Here is a 20,053-nt window from a genome sequence, read left to right as displayed (position 1 = left end):
TGAGAGACATCAGCACACAACTAACTGTGCAGCCGGTTAACAGTATTGTGGTTGTATGTATATGATTCTTGCACAGAGGATTACAATTATGTTAACAAAAACTGTGTTATAGGGGTTAAATATAAATACCCAGTAAGTGTTAGTCTGAGGTAAGGCAAGGAGGGGTTACATACATATGTACTGTAGAAAGGTTGGGTTGTTTGTTCCTACTAATTACTTATATCATCTATTTTATCCTGCTGGTTAATGGGGTAGGTTCTCTCTCACAGGGTTTGCAATTTTGCTACTTTTCCGGTAGATCTTGATACAAGTTTCCTTCAGACTTCCCTATTGCCAGATGTAGGCAATGCATGCCGAGGTAACGACAGGAGACTTGCGTTTGAAAAAGTAAGCGTCGGCTTTTATTCAGCCAAAGTTCAGCAAGACAAAATACAGCTTAGGAAACATGCCTCTGTGGACTTCCCGTTGTCCTGGCTACTGTGCCAAAATTAATGCTGTATTTGTGGTATGCAGTGGCAGCTACCCTATGCCTTCCTGTTTACCTGAAGACGTTTGCCTATATTTGTGGACGCCTTATCTTCTGAGAAGACAATTGTTGGCTATTCCCAACCAGATATTTCTCCTAGATAAATTATGTGAGTGGGATAGGAAGGAGCCCTATTAAACTTTTGTCCCAGCACCAAATGGCCAGGGCTTAATTCCCCATCCCATTCGTACTGGCATGAAAGGACAAGAAGACAAGACATTAATAGTAAGAATAATTCCCCTTTTTCTGTTAATACTTGTCAAATAGGAGATTTGTACCCCTTTAGATTATACTATATTACCCTTCCTGAAAATCACTGGGCTTCGTATTTTTGTATTTTTATAAAGGCATTTAGGAAATTACTATTATGGTCTAAAAATGATCTTGCAAGTCACAATGTTTGTGTTTGTCATAAATATGGTTTATGAGAGCATTGTTTAAAGGGACATATGATTTATTTAATTGAATAAGTCACTGAAAGCAAATAAACTACTTTACCTTTTTATGAATTATACTTCATTATTTGTATGTGTTTTGGGGAGCCTAGAAAACTCAAGAGTAGTTAGCAAGTAGTTTGGCTTCATCTACATAGATGTTATGCAGATGCTTTATATCTGTCCACCCCTAACCTAACACCTGCTATCCAGTCCCACATCTTTGATTGCCTGTTGGCCATATCCTAGCTGATGATACTCCACCACTACAAACTTAATATGTCTAAAACTGTTCCTCATGGTGCCTGCTAAACTTGGCCCAATGTCCCATTTTTCCATCACAGTAAATGGAGTAACCATCAATCTATCCTGTCACCAAAGGACTGACTTCCACTCTTTCTATACACATTCATGCTCCGGCTAAAACCAGTCTCTTCTTTCTCTGCAACGTTGCCAAGATCCATCCTTTCCTCTGTCACTTCTAAAACTCCAAGGTATGCCCTTGTCCTCTCCTTAATGCCCCCTTAATTCTGCTCCTTCCTACATATATACTTTGATTTTTTGATATGCCCATTCTCATCTCCTGCACCCTGCTCATAACGGGCTTTCCACCCCTTCCATCCCCACAGCTTCCTCTCACCTTAGACCTTTTTCCCCTCACTGCCTCTTACCTGTGAAACACCCTCAAACTCTGTATATGCCAAACACCTTCTCTCCCCGCCTTTAAATCAGACCTAAAGACACACAATTCCTACTGTAAATGAAGCCTTTCACTATCCTGGATTAATGGCTACTGTTGAACACCCACAGTCACATTTACCAACCATTGTGACCAAGCACTACCATCTACTGCACTTATTCCTTCACCTACTATCTTTGTAAGTGTCCTTACAATCTATGTGGTACAGTATGTTAGATCTCTGTGGCAGAGATTTCCTTTGCTATTGTTTGATTTTCTGTTTATTGCACGTATTGTATTCTATTTCCTTGTATTATATCTTTTGTAAAGAACTGTGTACATTGTTGGCGCTTTATAAATAAAAATATACATACAAACTGTACATACAAGTAAAAGCTATAATATACTACTGAGTTATAACAATTCTGCTACATGACATGTACTGTAGTAATGAGTGGTCTGCTCACATAACAATATTTATTCTAGGATTGCTTGCAGCAGTATGTCATGACTATATTCAGTGACGTAGCTAGAAATGCGCGGGCCCCCGGGCAAAAAAAATTTCATGGCCCCATTAATATTAGTACTGATTGCAATTTTTTTCTCCCTCCCCCATACTCTCCATGATCCTCTCTCCCCATCCCTCCTCCTCATCATTCCTCATCATCTCTCCACCTTCTCATCATCTCTCCCCCTCCTACCAATATATAATAAAAAAATACACTCCCCTCCCCGATACATAATAAAACATACACCCCCCTCCCCAATACATAATAAAAATACACCCCTCCCCAATACATAATAAGAGGGGCATCCTTTTTCCCCCCTCTTTTTAACCATGCTTCAATAAAGGACACTTCACAGCACAGTCCAGCAGTTGCTACGTTTTTTCTGCCTCGTGGTGCCCGCTGAAACACCCCTTCCAAACCGGAACAGGTACACCTTCTCTGCATCCCTTGTCAGCCATGGAGCACACAGAACCGGCGTTCAAACCGCATGTGAGTAAACCTGCTGCTTAAATGAGAGCCACCCAAGGCATACAAGATTATTCAATTCAGGGAAATTGCAGAGGTCAAGGGGGGGTCCAAACACTCCCTACTTACAACTCTGCACACCTCTGTTATACCTTGTGCCATCTAGGGGTTTAATGCATATAGCCTCAAGCATGCAATACCACACCAAGTGATCCGGTTTAAAACGCAGTTAAAAACATTTACTTTACAATTACTGTGGGTCACATATGCTCTGTAGCACTGGTTAATTGGGGCCACTTACCCCTTACAATTTTGCTACATGACATGTACTGTAGTAATGAGTGGTCTGCTCACATAACAATATTTATTCTAGGATTGCTTGCAGCAGTATGTCATGACTATATTCAGTGACGTAGCTAGAAATGCGCGGGCCCCCGGGCAAAAAAAATTTCATGGCCCCATTAATATTAGTACTGATTGCAATTTTTTTCTCCCTCCCCCATACTCTCCATGATCCTCTCTCCCCATCCCTCCTCCTCATCATTCCTCATCATCTCTCCACCTTCTCATCATCTCTCCCCCTCCTACCAATATATAATAAAAAAATACACTCCCCTCCCCGATACATAATAAAACATACACCCCCCTCCCCAATACATAATAAAAATACACCCCTCCCCAATACATAATAAAAATACACCCCCTCCTCAATACATAATAAATACACCCCCCTCCCCAATACATAATAAAAATACACCCCTCTTCCCCAATACATAATAAATACACTCCCCCTCCCCACTACATAATAAATACCCCCCTCCCCAATACATAATAAATACACCCCTCCCCAATACATAATAAATACATCTCCCCAATACATAATAAATACCCCCCTCCCCAATACATAATAAATACACCCCTACCCAATACATAATAAATACACCCCAATACATAATAAATACACCCCTCCCCAATACATAATAAATACATCTCCCCAATACATAATAAATACACCCCAATACATAATAAATACACCCCAATACATAATAAATACATCCCAATACATAATAAATACCCCCTCCCCAATACATAATAAATGCCCCCCTCCTCAATACATAATAAATACCCCCCAATACATAATAAATACCCCCTCCCCAATACATAATAAATACCCCCCCCTCTCCAATACATAATAAATACCCCGACTTAGCTTGGTTTCAGGCCGGGACCCTGTGGGGGCTGGCGGCTGACCAAAGCAGTTGCCGCTGGGCCCAGCTCTCCCCTGTTGCAGGTTTCTGTCCCTCACACTCTGTCCAATGCAGAGCTTCTGATGTCAGCGCGTTCTGACTGTGACGGTGCTTGTCTCAAAAGGAAGCGGACCCGCAGTGCTGAGGTAGGGATGCAAATAAACCGACCACAGCCCATGGACAGAGTCATGTAAGAGTATCCGTAGTCGGTATGGATGCAGGGGTCAGGGCTAGCGGCAATGGTGCAAAGTCCAGGCAACAGGCAAAATGTCAGGGCAGGCAGAAAGCAGCTAGGTCGGGGTCATGGTCCAGGGTCAGACACAGGGAGTCCAACAGATAACAGGAATAGGTGACAGCAAAGACCGACAGGAGCTGCAAAAACACAGAACTTTGCTCGGCGTCTACCACCAGGAAGTGCAGCTTTATATAGCAGGCTGCCAGTAACCGAAATGGCCAAATTGAACAGAAAGGGAAGGCAGCCTGGAAAATACAAACTGGCAGCAAACCCGACACAGATCGAGCAGAATCCTTACCCCTCTCAAGGAGAGACCTCTGGGTGATCTAAGATGGTTTGGCAGGAAATCTCAGATTAAACGCCCGGACCAGTTTGGGGACATGGACATCCCTGGATTTGATCCTATGAATTCTCTTCGGGTCCATAACCCTTACAATGGACCAAGTATTGTAGCCCGCCATGGGATCTTTGGGAATCCAGTATCTGGCATACTTCAGATGCAGTGCTGAAGCGCCTTTGTCACTTGGAAATGGGACTATACTTCAAATTCCGCCTGGCCATCCATCAAGATGGTCTAGGAGGAGGGGGAATAGGAGAAAGGAAGGTGTTCTGGACTAAAGGCTTGAGGAGGGAAACATGCAACACTGGAGGTATCCTTAAGCTGGCCATAATGTCCAATTTGAAGGCCACCGGGTTGACCTGTTTCCGGATTTTGTAAGGTCCAATGAATTTGGGCCCGCGTTTGGAGGAAGGCAGTTTCAGCCGGATATTTTTTGTAGCCAGCCAGACCTTATCACCCACTTGAAACGGGAGGGATGGACGTCGATATTTATCCACCTGGGTCTCTTGCTGGAAGGCAATTTTGGCCGGTTTGGCCTGGATCTTCTTCCAGAGTAATTGAAGTTCTTGTATTTTATTATCCACTGCAGGAGCTCCAGAGAGAGGACTGGAAGGAGGAAGGGCAGCAGGGTGGTATCCGTAGACACAGAAGAATGGAGATTCCAGTGTGGAATCATGTTTCATGGAATTGTGGGAAAACTCAACCCACGGGAGCAGATCAACTCAGTTGTCCTGTAGTTTAGATGCAAAACATCGCAGGAATTGCTCCAAGGACTGTCCAGCCCCTTCCGTGAGTCCTTTTGACTGGGGATGGTAGGAAGAAGAAAAATGAAGGGAGATGCCCATTCTTTGACAGAAGGCCTTCCAGAATCTTGAAACGAATTGGGATCTGCGGTCCGAGACCATAACCGTCAGGACTCCATGAAGGCGAAATATCTCCGTAATAAAGATTTCAGAAAGTTTTGAGGCTGTAGGTAGCTTCCTGAGAGGAACAAAATGGGCTTGACGTTGTAAGGTGATCGACTACAACCAGTATGGTAGTCATACCCCTGGAGGGTGGCAATTCCACGTCAAAATCCATGGATAAATGGGTCCACGGATGGGTGGGAACTGGAAAGGGTTCTCCTTGATTTTTGGTTCCGTAAGGGGCTAACGATGAGAGAGGGGGTAATGGGGAGAGGTGGGGTAACGGGGAGAGGTGGGGTAACGAGGAGAGCGGGGGTAATGAAAGAGGGTAAGTGCGGCTTCGAGGAGGGGTGACCCCTGGGAGCAGGTCGATGTACAAACGTAAGATCGGTGTGGCGGTACTCCTCTGCCTGTTTTTTGTCGAATGCATCAGCAAACTCCTGGTAAAAAAACTGGAAGTCATGATGAAGAAGTCTCTGTGGGTGGTCCAACCCCGGAAATGGTGCAAGGCCTCGGAAGGCAAGATTCATGGCAATACTGTCCCCAGGCTGTCACTTGATTGGTTGCCGAATTGATCTTGGGGTTGTGGTACTGCAACCAGGGAAGGCCTAGGACTACTGGAGTAGAGGGAGAGCAAATGACATTGAATGAAAGTGTCTCCCCCAGTGACACCAGCAAAGGATTAGTCTCGAGGTTGATTTATTTATTTATAAAATATTTTTTACCAGGAAGTAATACATTGAGAGTTACCTCTCGTTTTCAAGTATGTCCTGGGCACACAGTAAAACAAATAATACATGGTTACAAGTACAGTTACATAAATGAACAGGGTATACATTATATACAAGACATTGCATGCACAGTTAAAGAAAATATATATTATGAGCGTATGAAACAGTTACAGACCAGGTTAAAATGTGAGACAGCCTTAGTTTTGAAAGAACTTAAACTGGTGGTGGATGTGAGAGTCTCTGGTAGGTTGTTCCAGTTTTGGGGTGCAAGGTAGGAGAAGGAGGAACGTCCGGATACTTTGTTGAGCCTTGGGACCATGAACAGTCTTTTGGAGTCTGATCTCAGGTGATAAGTGCTGCAAGTGGTAGGGGTGAGGAGCTTGTTCAGGTAGCTGGGTAGCTTGCCCATGAAGAATTTAAAGGCAAGACAGGAAAGGTGAACTTTGCGCCTAGACTCTAGTGTTGACCAATCTAGTTCTTTGAGCATTTCGCAGTGATGTGTGTTGTAGTTGCATTGGAGAACAAAACGACAAATTGAATTGTAGAGGGTGTCAAGTTTGCTAAGGTGGGTTTGAGGTGCCGAGCCATATACTATGTCTCCATAGTCAATAATTGGCATTAGCATCTGCTGTGCGATACGTTTTCTGACCAGGAGACTTAGGGATGATTTGTTCCTGTAAAGTACCCCTAGTTTGGCATAGGTCTTGGTTGTCAGGGTATCAATGTGCATCCCGAATGTTAAGTGGGAGTCAAACCATAAGCCCAGGTATTTAAAACTAGTGACAGGTGTTAGGGTGGTTTTAGCGTTGGTTCTAATCAGGAGCTCAGTCAGTGGAAGCTTTACAAATTTAGTCTTGGTCCCAAATACCATTGTTACAGTCTTGTCAGTGTTTAAAAACAGTTTGTTTTGGGAAATCCAGTTTTCGAGTCTCAAAAAGTCAGACTGAAGTATGTGTTGAAGGTCAGAGAGGCTATGGCTGTGTGCATATAGGATTGTGTCATCTGCATACATGTGTATTGAGGCTTCCTTACAAGCTGTGGGAAGATCATTAATGAACACTGAGAAGAGTAGGGGCCCCATAACAGAGCCTTGCGGGACACCACATCCAGGGGGTTGGAGTTAGAGCCTGAGATGGACACATGTTGGGATCTTCCTGATAGGTAGGACTGAAACCAGTTTAAAGCATGCTTCCCTATTCCAGAGCTCTGGAGTTTGTTAAGCAGGATAGCATGATCAACTGTGTCAAAAGCCTTTGCAAAATCTAGGAATACTGCACCAGTGAGTTGTCCCCGTTCCATTCCATTGATGGTCCCAGGTATCAGATGTCTTCCATCAATGGCCACTACAGCTATCGGGGTCTCCCTATTATGGAGGGGAATGGAGTGGAGTTCCGCAAATGCGTGATCAATGAAATTCCCTGCGGCTCCCGAATCCACAAAAACCTGAGTGAAGATGGAGGCTGGTCCTCAGGAGAGTGAAACTGCAGGAGGAGCCGTGCGGGTTGGGATGGAGAAGGAATAGAAGAAATGCCCAGAGAATATTCCTCTATCTTCACTGGGCACTGGGGTTTCCATGATTTAGGACAATTTCGGGCAAGATGACCTTTAAGCCCACAATACAGGCACAGCCCCCTGTCACGTCTCCTAGTTCTCTCCTACTCAGGTAATTTGGTATCATCCAATTGCATAGGTTCCTTATCAAGGAGAGGTGCAGGAAGAGGAGTATTGAAGTGGGGAACAGGCCGAATTATTGAGGGTTTTGAAGGACTGTCTCACTCGGTCTGCCGTTCTCGCATCCTGAGATCTATTCTGATACAGAGAACAATCAATTCCTGCAGATCTTTAGGTGTGTCCCGGCAGGTCAGTTCATCCTTTAAGTACTCAGAAAGCCTTTTAAAAAAATATTGCCAGCAGTGCTTCATTGTTCCAGCCCGTCTCTGCAGCAAGGGTATGTAATTCAATGGCATACTGGCTCACAGTACAGGTTCCTTGCCGGATTTGCAAGAGTGAAGCAGAAGAGACGCGACCGGGAGAGTCAAAAACTTTTTGAATGTTTGGAGAAAGGCAGCAGCGTCATTAATCAGTGGGGATTCCTTTTCCCAGAGAGGGGAGGCCCAGGCCAAAGCCTCGTCTGTCAGTAGGGAAATTACGTATGCTACCCTGGATCAATGGGTGCACAACATGGAGGGCTGGAGTTCAAACTGAATCGAACACTGATTCAAAAATCCTCTACACATCATAGGGTCCCCTCCATAACGAAGAGGCGTCGGGATCCGTGGTGCCCTGGGTGTAGGGGATGACAGAGCTGGCGCTGGAGACGCTGCCAGCAATGGCGGTGCAGAGGTAGAACCCAACTGGAATGTATCCAGCCGGGTGATAATGTCCTGAAGTCAGCTAGAAATGAGTGCCATCTGCTGGTTTTGCTGTGTGAGGCGTGTCTCAATGATCTCCAAGTAGTTCCCCTTGGAGAGATACGGCTTGCGCTACCTCAGCGGGGTACATGTTTGGCCGAGCAAAATGGGACAGTGCTCGTCTCAATTCGGTAAGCGGACCCGCAGGGCTGAGATAGGGATTCAAATAAACCAACCACAGCCCAGGGACAGAGTCCTGTAAGAGTATCCGTAGTCGGTATGGAAACAGGGGTCAGGGCTGGCAGCAATGGTGCGGAGTCCAGGGTACAGGCAAAAGGTCAGGGCAGGCGGCAGGGGTGCAAAGTCCAAGCAACAGGCAAAAGGTCAGGACAAGCAGAAAGCAGCGAGTTCGGGGTCAGTAACCAAAATGGCCAAATTGAACAGAAAGGGCAGGCAGCCTGGAAAACACAAACTGGTAGCAAACCCTTTACAGATCGAACAGAATCCTTACACCGGCACGCCAACGTCAGTGCGTTCCGGCGTGTGCCAGCGTAGGACAGAGTGTGAGGGAGAGAAATTGCAGAAATGAATTCATCATGATGCATACTATGTTGTTTAATTTGGGATTTGGAGGAATCTAAATGTTATGTTATTATTTATTAGCTTTATGTTATATTTTATGCATTTTATCATTACGCATATATAAATAGCAAATATATTGGTTTACACTGAGCAGTCAGTCAGATGACAATAGTTACCGTGTTTTTGTCATTTGTAAAGTCTACGTGAGTTTTCATATTGTCAATGTGTTTATCTTTTATTAATGGACTTTCAAGCCTGTTCACGATGGTGATTGTCAGCAGCTGCTTTTTACAAGTTTAGTCACTTACATGGATATTGTGCAGACTATATAAACCCATCACAGCCACTTGCCAATCAGCCCTTGAAGAAGTCACTCACGTGATGAAACGCGTCGTGACGCATTGACGCATTGACGCAGTGACGCACAGCTTGGAGGCGTAGACGAGGTGCAGAGAGGTTGCTCTGTTTGTCTTGTATACCGACCACGGTGCATCTGGGACGCCGATCGGACAGGATTGTTATCGGCGGTGCCGGGGAGAATTGTAAGCCCTGCTGATGTCTCTTTCACCATCGACGGTGCCAGGAAAAATAGGGAGCCCTGCTGAGGACCTCACTGCCCCAGTTGAGTATCCGCTAGAACAGTGGTTCCCAAACTTTTTCGGTTCAAGGCTCCCCAAGGCAATCAGAATTTTTTCAAGGCTCCCCAAGGCGATCAGGATTTTTACGCGGCGCCCAAAGTAAAAACAAAGGTGTATATACATACCTAACAGTTGCAGTGCGCAGTTGGTGTCTCTCTCAGACACTCTCACACACTATAACTCTCTCTGACCTCACTCTCTCTCTCTCTGACCTTTCTCTCTGACCTTTCTCTCTCTCTCTGACCGCACTCTCTCTCTGACCTCTCTCTCTCTCTCTGACCTCTCTCTCTCTCTGACCTCTCTCTCTCTCTCTGACCTCTCTCTCTCTCTGACCTCTCTCTCTCTCTCTGACCTCTCTCTCTCTCTCTCTGACCTCTCTCTCTCTCTCTGACCTCTCTCTCTCTCTCTCTCTGACCTCTCTCTCTCTCTCTCTGACCTCACTCTCTCTCTCTCTCTCTGACCTCACTCTCTCTCTCTCTGACCTCACTCTCTCTCTCTCTCTCTCTCTCTCTCTCTCTGACCTCTCTCTCTCTGACCTCTCTCTCTCTCTCTTTGACCTCTCTCTCTCTCTCTGACCTCTCTCTCTCTCTGACCTCTCTCTCTCTCTCTCTCTGACCTATTTCTCTCTCTCTCTCTGACCTCTCTCTCTCTCTCTCTCTGACCTCTCTCTCTCTCTGACCTCTCTCTCTCTCAGACACACATACAGACAGACACTCTCTCTCACAGACAGACACTCTCTCTCACAGACAGACACTCTCTCTCACAGACGGACACTCTCTCTCACAGACGGACACTCTCTCTCACAGACGGACACTCTCTCTCACAGACGGACACTCTCTCTCACAGACGGACACTCTCTCTCACAGACGGACACTCTCTCTCACAGACGGACACTCTCTCTCACAGACGGACACTCTCTCACAGACGGACACTCTCTCACAGACGGACACTCTCTCACAGACGGACACTCTCTCAGAGACGGACACTCTCTCACAGACAGACACTCTCACTCTCTCAGACAGACACTCTCACTCTCTCAGACAGACACTCTCACTCTCTCAGACAGACACTCTCACTCTCTCAGACAGACACTCTCACTCTCTCAGACAGACACTCTCACTCTCTCAGACAGACATTCTCACTCTCTCAGACAGACATTCTCACTCTCTCAGACAGACACTCTCCCTCTCTCACTCTCTGACAGACACTCTCTCTCTCACACTCTCTCTCTCTCAGGGAGGGATGAAAGGCAGGAGATCCGTGCAGGCAGCTCCCTGCACAGACACACACACATACAAATAAATACACACATAAATACACACACACACACACAAATAAATACACACACACACACACACACACATAAATAAATACACACAGATACACACACACAGATGCAGATACACACACACACACACACAAATAAATACACACAGATACGGTGGGGTGGGGGAGGGTATGGCTGAACGGCTAAGTCCCTGCACGGTGGAGGTCAGTGCTGCGGGGGCCTGTGCCACGTGGGGGGAGGGCCGGTGTGCTGCGGGGAGGGAGGGCCGGTGTGCTGCGGGGAGGGAGGGGGGGGGGTGTGAGGCTGCAGTGCTGCTGGGAGACATCTCTCTTCCGGTGCTGCTCCTCCAGTGTGCGCGCCGGGCCTCCCTCTCTCAGCGTCGGGCACTCAGCGTCACTGAGCCGGGCTGAACAGATGCACAAAGCCCCTGCATCTGTAATCAGCGCGGCTATAGTTCCTCCGGCCTGGGACATAGTAAGCGCTTAGGTGCTGCACACACACACACACACACACACACACACACACACACACACACACACACACACACACACACACACACACACACACACACACACACACACACACACACACCTTGGTGGCTCTGTAGTTGCAATGCCGGGCAGGCTGCAGCCCCATTGGATGGGAGCGGTCACGTGACCGCTCCTCTGCTTCCCCTCAGAGGTTTTTGTTTTTTTTTTTAAATGAGCTAGCAGCCCTTGTTTCCCGCTGCTGGCGGCCCTGATCGCGGCGCCCCTCTAGCCAAGCCGCGGCGCACCAGGGCGCCGCAGCGCACAGTTTGGGAAACACTGCGCTAGAAGCCTGAGCAACTCTGGCATTCATCGCCTGTGTACTTTCATCAGATTCGCCCTCCAGCTGTTGACGTCAGCTTACGAAAGTTTTTTTAACCTACTATGTGAGTGCAAGTCATGGTGACTACTCTATGTTCTATTAATATTAATAATGTTTTTCTATGCAGTATTATGTTATGGAGCTGGCGTTTCTTTTCTTCTTTGTTTTATATATATGTGTATGTGTGTATGTATATATATATATATATATATATATATATATATATGTATATGTATATGTGTATATATATATATATATATATATATATATATAGATAGATAGATAGATAGATAGATAGATAGAGAGACCATACGATACCGGTTGCAACACGACATCAAGGGACAGCACGCAGGTAAGTAAATCATGAATTTTCTATATTTGATATAAGACACAAAAAGCGACGTTCCGGTCCCCCAGTGGGACGTTTCTCAAGGTGGTGCACCACCTTGAGAAAGGTCCCACTGGGGACCGAAACGTAATTTTTTGTGTCTTATATCAAATATAGAAAATTCATGATTTACTTACCTGCGTGCTGTCCCTTGATGTCGTGTTGCAACCGGTATCGTATGGTCTGTTATTGCTTTATGGGATAAGCACCAAAACTTATTTACTTGCATATGGTGTGTGTGTGTGTGTGTGTGTGTGTGTGTGTGTGTGTGTGTGTGTGTGTGTGTGTGTGTGTGTGTGTGTGTGTGTGTGTGTGTGTGTGTGTGTGTGTGTGTGTGTGTGTGTGTGTGTGTATATGTGTATATATATATATATATATATATATATATATATATATATATATATATATATATATATGATTTGCATTCCAAATTATTATTCTAACTCACCTCCTGTAAGATTCCTATGGCTATACCACTCCACAAGATCTTATGAATATATATAGATAAATAAATGATAATACAGTAATATCAATAATTTATGTATGGCTGAAAACACATATTTCAAGTTTTGCAGGGCTAGAGAACACTTCTTTACTATGCAGGCAAATAAACCATACAAATGTAATTGATTGTTTTCAACATTAAACATTATTATAATGTATTTAAAATGATATTGGCACGTGACTTGAATAATAAATACAGTATGTAAATGTTTTGCAAATTACAACCAAAAGCTTTGCTCTTATGGCTGTGCATATGAATATGTACATATTGATTGGATAATAGTTTTCTGCCATTCTGTTAAATAAGATTTAAAGCAATGCAAATAAGTCAATGCAAAAGTGTGTTTTAGATCTTCTTCTTCTTCTTCTTTTTGTATTTGCAGAGATTTCTTGAGAATAACAGTATGACTGCCTGTTATAATGAACTGATTCAAATAGAACATGGGGAGGTGCGTTCACAATTCAAACTGCGGTATGTAAAAACATAGGTAGATAAAGGTTGTTTTCTGCCCGATAGATAAAGCATCAACCAACCATCGCATTGCTGCTCCTCTCACAGTGATTAGGCAAGATTGCCCATAATACAGCCAAACTCAGAGAGGACCAGAGTCTCTAGGTCCTAGGTTATTGTAAAGAGCATTTGATGCATAGGATTGCCAAGTTGCCACTGAACATTAATGTGATGCAGAAGTTTCTTCTATTTAGATAGATAAACTCCCAAAATATTACGAGACTCGATCACAATAAATACAGTTGTGAACATCCACATCTTGAATCTCCCTCCTCACCCCAGACACGTGCTCCTGCTGAGATTCACTAAATCTCTTTACCTTAAAATTGTGCAGTTTCCCACTGTGTGAAATAAACTTGCCGGGAGCTATTTGCTTAGAGGCAGATTCCGCGTTCACACTACATACTAAGGCAGAGTCTTTGTTACATAACATAGGCAGTGCGCTTATTTAATGAAAGTGGTTCGATGTAGTTTTGTTTTTTTGTCTTGGATACATAAAGAACTGGAACTGTGATCTACATACAGTATTATTTTTTTTTTTGCATTTTTAAATACGTGGAAATGGTGTCAGGCTTATTCGGCACATTTTAACCCTTGTCCCTCATCTATGTTCAGACTAATAAATGCAATGATTACCTGTCATTGTTGCCATGATTGTATGTGGCTAATCTAATACGTTGGAGAATATTGAACCACTACCGGTCCAAAAAACAGGTTAATAATAGGTGTGAACTTTAATTAATTTACTATGTGTTTTTGTATTTCTGCAGCAGGGCATAGCTGTAGACACGCCCCCTTTTTGCGATATAATTACCTTGACGTTGCTAGCAGCGCTACCTGACACGCTGCACTCAAACGCAGAAGTCAGTGCATTAAAAGCAGCTTCACATGCCGATCGGCGACTGCCTAGGGCACGCGAGGATTTTTAGACTGTTTTCCAGGATTTTGACCTTTTTTTCACTTTCGTACATAGCCCCCGCGTGGGTTAAGGTGATGTTAACCTCTACTCCAAACAGATCTGATACATATTCTCCTTTGTCTCTCTCGGTTTAAAATCTGCGTATTAATCTTGAAATGATTGATTGGATGAATCACACTATTATGGACAATATATACTGAAAATAAGCTATAAAGTAGTGATTACTAGTTGTTCTTGGGTTCAGAAGAGAACAATCTCTTTGAACTAAATAGACATTTAGGCCAAGATCGCATGATCCAACCAATAAAAAAAATGAATAAGTTCTGTATTCGGTGGAGAAGAGATCAGATTCGGCCAAATGAATGGAACTAAAAGGGTGGCCACTTCACAGCATATTGAATAAATGCCTTGGAGCTATAAAGAAATACAACAGCAGCACTCTATAATTATACTATGCTATATTTGACTCTATTCTATACACTTTGAGAAATGCTTAATTCTGTTATTCGGTAAAAATAGAAAATATGATTGAGCACACAACCAAAAAATGATTGAGGAAAGAAACAGACCTGCATCTCTCAGTGAGATTGCAGGGCCTCCAGCTAAAGGACGAATGTCCCAGTAGACAGCCCAAAAAAGTATATATGAAATAGAAAAAGCTGGGCACATGATGAACATGTATCACATTTTATTTACTTTACGTTCATAGTTGTAGGTGTATAAATTGTGGTTATGACTTGTTTGTGAAATTCTGATAAAGGTCCATGTCGGACCCAAACAGCAGTCTGTTTTTTTGAGTAAATAAAATGTGATTTATGTTCATTATGTGCCCAGCTTTCTCTATTTCATATAATTCTATACTTTTCCTGTCATAAATATGTATATATATATATTTTTTAAATATGTGCAAAGTTGGTGTTGTGGAAGGCATGTCAATGTGCCAACAGGGTAAAATAATATATATCAAAACTATATTGACCTACAAAAATTTACAGACAGATGTAGCGTCATTTACTTTTGGTCTGGGCTCAATTTGGAATGGACGGAGCGCAGTCTATGAGCGGCCACCTCGCGGCTCATGGCTCTCATGGCCCAGCAGAGAGTGAATTTCCCAGGAGGAGTAACACACAGCGGGGGTCCCTGCGTCTGAATGGGACTGTCGCAGCGTTAATCCTACCGGGCCGCACCAGTCTGTGAGTGCTGCGCAGAGAGAATCAGTCCCTCTCTCTGAGTATCCTGACATGGCTCTTACTAGCTCTAGCTATTTTTATTATTATTTTTAGTAAACAGTATTGAATCAGAGGGTATCCTGAGCTGAACCCCGTTTATTTCAGGTCCAGGGACCCCCTGCTTCCCGAGGGTCAAACCTTTTGTAGGGTGTGCAAGTATCCCCTAGTTTAAATATCTCTGTGTTACGACCCACGTGACCGGGACATTTAAACAGCCCCAAGATATCAGCACCCCATACTGAGGCCTGTACCTCGGGAAGCAAGGGGAGCCCAGAACTGAAATGAATGAGGCTCAGCTCTGGAGACCCTCTGCTTCAATACTGTGCCCACACATAAAAAAGAAGAGCACAGCTTCATTATCTTAGTGGCTAACTGCTAAGGTAATGAATGGGGTTAAGAGCTAGTGGGAGGCGTTTGGGACCAGAGGCCGCCGTGGTGGTGATGGGGGAGGGTCACTACAATATAATTCCCCAATGTAACAGCCAGAAGATGGGAAGTAGCCAGGTTATGGTAATGGGTCCAAACATGAGTCTTCGATCATATTATTGTGTACAAAGCTTTCCAAAGGTCACAAGTCTCATCTGTATGTGCAATGAAAGTATATTTTTATTGCATTTGGAAAATCAACTTACTGTAAATTATTTTATAGGATTTGTGTTTAATTATTAATTACCATTAATTATCTTTTATTTGCAGGTCCTGTAATTCAATGTTTACAGCCTTAGATCATTGTCAAGAAGCCATAGAAATAACAAGTGAAGACCATGTCATACAGGTAGAGATAACAATATTTCTCAGATCTCATACACTGTACTTATGTTTTGTGATCTGTCTGTCCTATTCTTACCTTCTCCAGTCAATTTGTCTTTCTGTCTGTGTTCTTCATCAGGGTTTCTTACGTAATGAATTGTCGGTGGAGAGAATCTGTTACATTAATAATTCTGTGTCTGTTCGTGGGTCAATAAATCTTTTCTAATCCCTCTTGTTTTCTGTTTTATTTCATATGAGTAAGCTATTTGTGTGTTTAAATTTGCAGAGAGTGGCTATTCTACATAGTGAAATAAATTGATGGCGTTAGCAAGCTTTTTTTCTACACCAGTCCTACATCCTAAACATAGTATTTACAGAAGAAGGCTTGGAACATAAAATGATGCTTAACATACATGTGTTGAAGCTAGAGGTGTATTGTGCACCTGACACCGTGTTTTCGTTATAAAATGGATTGGTTGGAGGAAAGGAAACTTCACCAGCAACAAAGGAAAGGGCTATTTACAGTAAGGGCGGTTAAAATGTGGAATTCATTACCCATGGAGACTGTGATGGCAGATACAATAGATATGTTCAAGAAAAGGTTGGACATCTTTTTAGAAAGGAAAGGTAAATAGCGATATACCAAATAAGTAAACATGTGACGGATGTTGATCCAGGGAGTAATCCGATTGCCAATTCTTGGAGTCAGGAAGGAATTTATTTTTCCCCTTATGAGATATCATTGGATGATATATCACTGGTGTTATTTGTTTGCATTCCTCTGGATCAATATACTGTAAGTACGGATATAGGATAAAGTATCTGTCGTTTAAATTTAGCATAGGTTGAATTTGATGGACGCATGTCATTTTTCAACCTCATCTACTATGTAACTATGTACTATGTAACTGATATTGTCAAAACTCGTCAATTGGTTTTGGACTATGGGGAAAATATTAATTTGATGAAAAAAACATAAAATTGTGTAATGTGGAACAGTTTTTTTCTTCGTATGTAAATATTTATGCCATTTGCCAACTATATAACCCAAATAATGATAATTAACATTTTGAGAGAATAAGAGACGGGTTAGATTGAGGGCAGGTATCTCTCTGGTCACCTATTGTAATTTATATTAAAAACAATAATAATACAAATAATAGAAATAATACTGAGTCCTGTGTAACTAAACTGAAATGGAACTAGTCTGGAACTTATTGACAAAGACATCAGACAGTGGGTGGTATGTCTCTGACAAGTAATTAATGTACTGTCCTATACCAATCCAGTATTATATAATTATATATAATTAATTAAAAACGAATTAAATATAGTTACACTTAATACCTTTCTCTCTACCCCTTTGTGTCCATCTCTCTGCCCTCTGTGTCTCTCCATACCCATCTCTTTGGTTCTGTGCCAGCTGCAGCACACACTCTGACTCACCCTTATTCTACTGGTGTTGATACAAAATGGCGGCTGGGGAAGGGAGGGATGGTTTTATAGGAAGAGTGAAATGCTGATCCGAGTTAAGTGGCCAACAAAAACAAGGTTTTTAAAAAATATTTTTTAGCTGTGGGCTAAATTTTGTGTGGGTCTCAGACATTCGTGTGGGTCTCAGACATTCGTGTGGGATTGAACTTTCTCATCCCTAGTCTAGTTTTCCAGTACATAAATAATTTATTGTCTGCAATAAGATGTCTAAAAAAAAAAACCCTCCCTTTCCCCCAAGCCCTTCTTATTGACAGTCCAAGTGTTTCTTGATTTTCTTAAATTTGCGGCAGTTTAAAAGCTTGTATTGGGTTTGCTCTCATCGTTAGTTATAGAATTGGTTCACAAGTCTGTAAGAATTCACCTTTAATTTCAGTCTGATTTACTGTTGTTAAACACTGCTCAGTGATTCTAGTGGACATCACCTAGTCACCCATATCCTATTAGCCTCCCTTACAGTTACCCAAACCCTGTTTTTATATCACCCATTAATATTGTACAGAGCGACACCTTTCATTATAGCTGCTCATTCTTAGTTCATGGGTTAGTCTGACCTTGGTCGTGCAAAAGGGAAATGCTTTTTCCTCAGAACTACAGCATGTGCTACTTTTCACCTGTTACCTAATCATTGTTTCCATAGAAAACATTTTCTCACCTTTGTGCTTTCAAATAAAGTACCATATAATGAATTAGATTTTCTCTGACATTCTCTGCATTTTGCTGTCTAGCCTGCTCGTATTGTTGTCATTCTGTAATTGGTTTTGTGTCCCTTCATGCTATTGTGGCCAGAACTACTCTGATGAATGCCAGTTATGCTCCATTGAATGATCAGCCTTTCAAATAATATTTATGTTCCCATAACAAAGGCGTACAATTGTATTTTTCTCTCTGTTTTCCCCTCTCTCAATACATTGCTTTTATTCTGACATACAGTATGATTAGAAACATTAATACCCGCCACATAACACCTAAACAACGGCAGTAGCAGTTATTTAATAAATGTAAAATACACTTTCAAAATGTTTAAAAGCCACTTGTGGGCAGTGCACATAACACTCTGCAATCAGGTGAAAGCACATTGCATTATCTATAATGTTTATCGTAGCTTCATAACATAACATATATATCATTACGTATGTATGCTAGAAACCCAAGAATACTTTTAGCTTACAAGTATTGTACTCTAAAGTATATTTTTTCGGCAGTCTTTAAGAAGGCACCGATTCCACTGTTTTGGTAGGTAATAAAGCCAGGCAGCTCTTTTCGTGGGAGATCCACTAAACTCCGTTAAATCAGGGGACGCCTAAAATTGGAACGGACGTTATTTTCCCTGAGTTTATATGGATTCGCTAAACTAACTATATATATAGTTTTGGTATATATATATATACAAAAATAATAGCTGTAATTTAGCTCATTACGATAGGTTTAAAGTCACGTAATTGCAGTGTTAATGGTAAATAGCCTGATGTTAGGTATATCTTGGCGTTACTGGAGAAAGAGAGGAGAGGGAAATTACGCTTTGTTATTTAAATCATACCGAACAGTGGTGTTACACCCCATTCAGACACTACAAAAGCACTATATCAGGGCGTGGATGGGTGTAAACCTAGGTATAGCCATGACTTACATAGCGTAATATTAATTTTCCTTCATTTCGTTTAGTGAATAGGGGATGGTATGATAATGCACTCTTTTCATATGATTTACATCTCATTATCACTAATGGTTGTTTTAATTAACAATATGGGGGTTATTCACTAAACTTCAATAAGTGACTTTTAGCACTATAAATGCCCTTAAAGTGCGATATTGCCTATATAGCTATTCACAAAGCTCCGATAACAGGGCAATATCGCACTAAAACAGCTTTTTATAGTACTATAATGGTTTGGTTTAGCCAATCTGTGTGGTAAGCCAAAAAAATGGCCGAAATCGCATTTTTTGCCAGAAACTGCTATTAACTAAACTTTGATGTGCATATAGTACTATAAAAACGTACAATCTTTTCTCGCCAGCTAAAGGCTGGTGCTAAAAGAATTGCAATATGCATAAAAGGAGGTTCTTTTTGTTTTACTGCATAAGATTGATACTGGAGGCCCGCAGGGACCCCATGAAGACTCCCAGGAACCCCCGAAGATCCGGAAGTCCCTGTGGGCCTCCGGTATCAATCCAGTGCAGTAAAACTCAAATTACAGCGAGTTTCATTACCTTAGCGGCTAACCACTAAGGTTATGAAAGGGTTAAATAACAGGAACTGCATTTATTGCTGGTACAGGGGGGTGGATGAAGCTTCCAGTTGCCCTAGGGTAGGTGTTTAGGCCTTGCAGGAGGGTGGCAGTAGAAGTTAACCCCTTAATTACCTTAGCGGTTACAACCGCTAAGGTAATAAATGGGTTAACCCCTCGCGCTATGCTCCCACAAGGCCTTAACATCATTCTGGGGCAACTACTACCTTCACCCACCCCCTGTACCAACAACA

At 42.7% G+C, this 20,053-nt stretch overlaps 1 protein-coding gene across 4 annotated transcripts in view; it reads left to right on the top strand.

Annotated features, from left to right (window-relative positions):
• PDE8B (phosphodiesterase 8B) overlaps nt 1–20,053 on the top strand; it is a 323,957-nt gene that overhangs the window by 235,997 nt on the left and 67,907 nt on the right. For all 4 annotated transcript variants that reach the window (XM_075591122.1, XM_075591112.1, XM_075591105.1 and 1 more), the window contains exons 6-7: nt 13,055–13,143; nt 16,027–16,105. In XM_075591122.1, coding sequence (XP_075447237.1) covers nt 13,055–13,143; nt 16,027–16,105 — 168 coding nt within the window. The remainder of the gene's footprint in view (nt 1–13,054; nt 13,144–16,026; nt 16,106–20,053) is intronic.

This window comes from Ascaphus truei, chromosome 1, assembly GCF_040206685.1.
Source record: "Ascaphus truei isolate aAscTru1 chromosome 1, aAscTru1.hap1, whole genome shotgun sequence".
In the NCBI taxonomy this organism is placed as follows: Eukaryota; Metazoa; Chordata; class Amphibia; order Anura; family Ascaphidae; genus Ascaphus; species Ascaphus truei.
The sequence above is the reverse complement of the archived record's forward strand: the minus strand, read 5'-3'. Positions and strand labels throughout refer to the sequence as shown.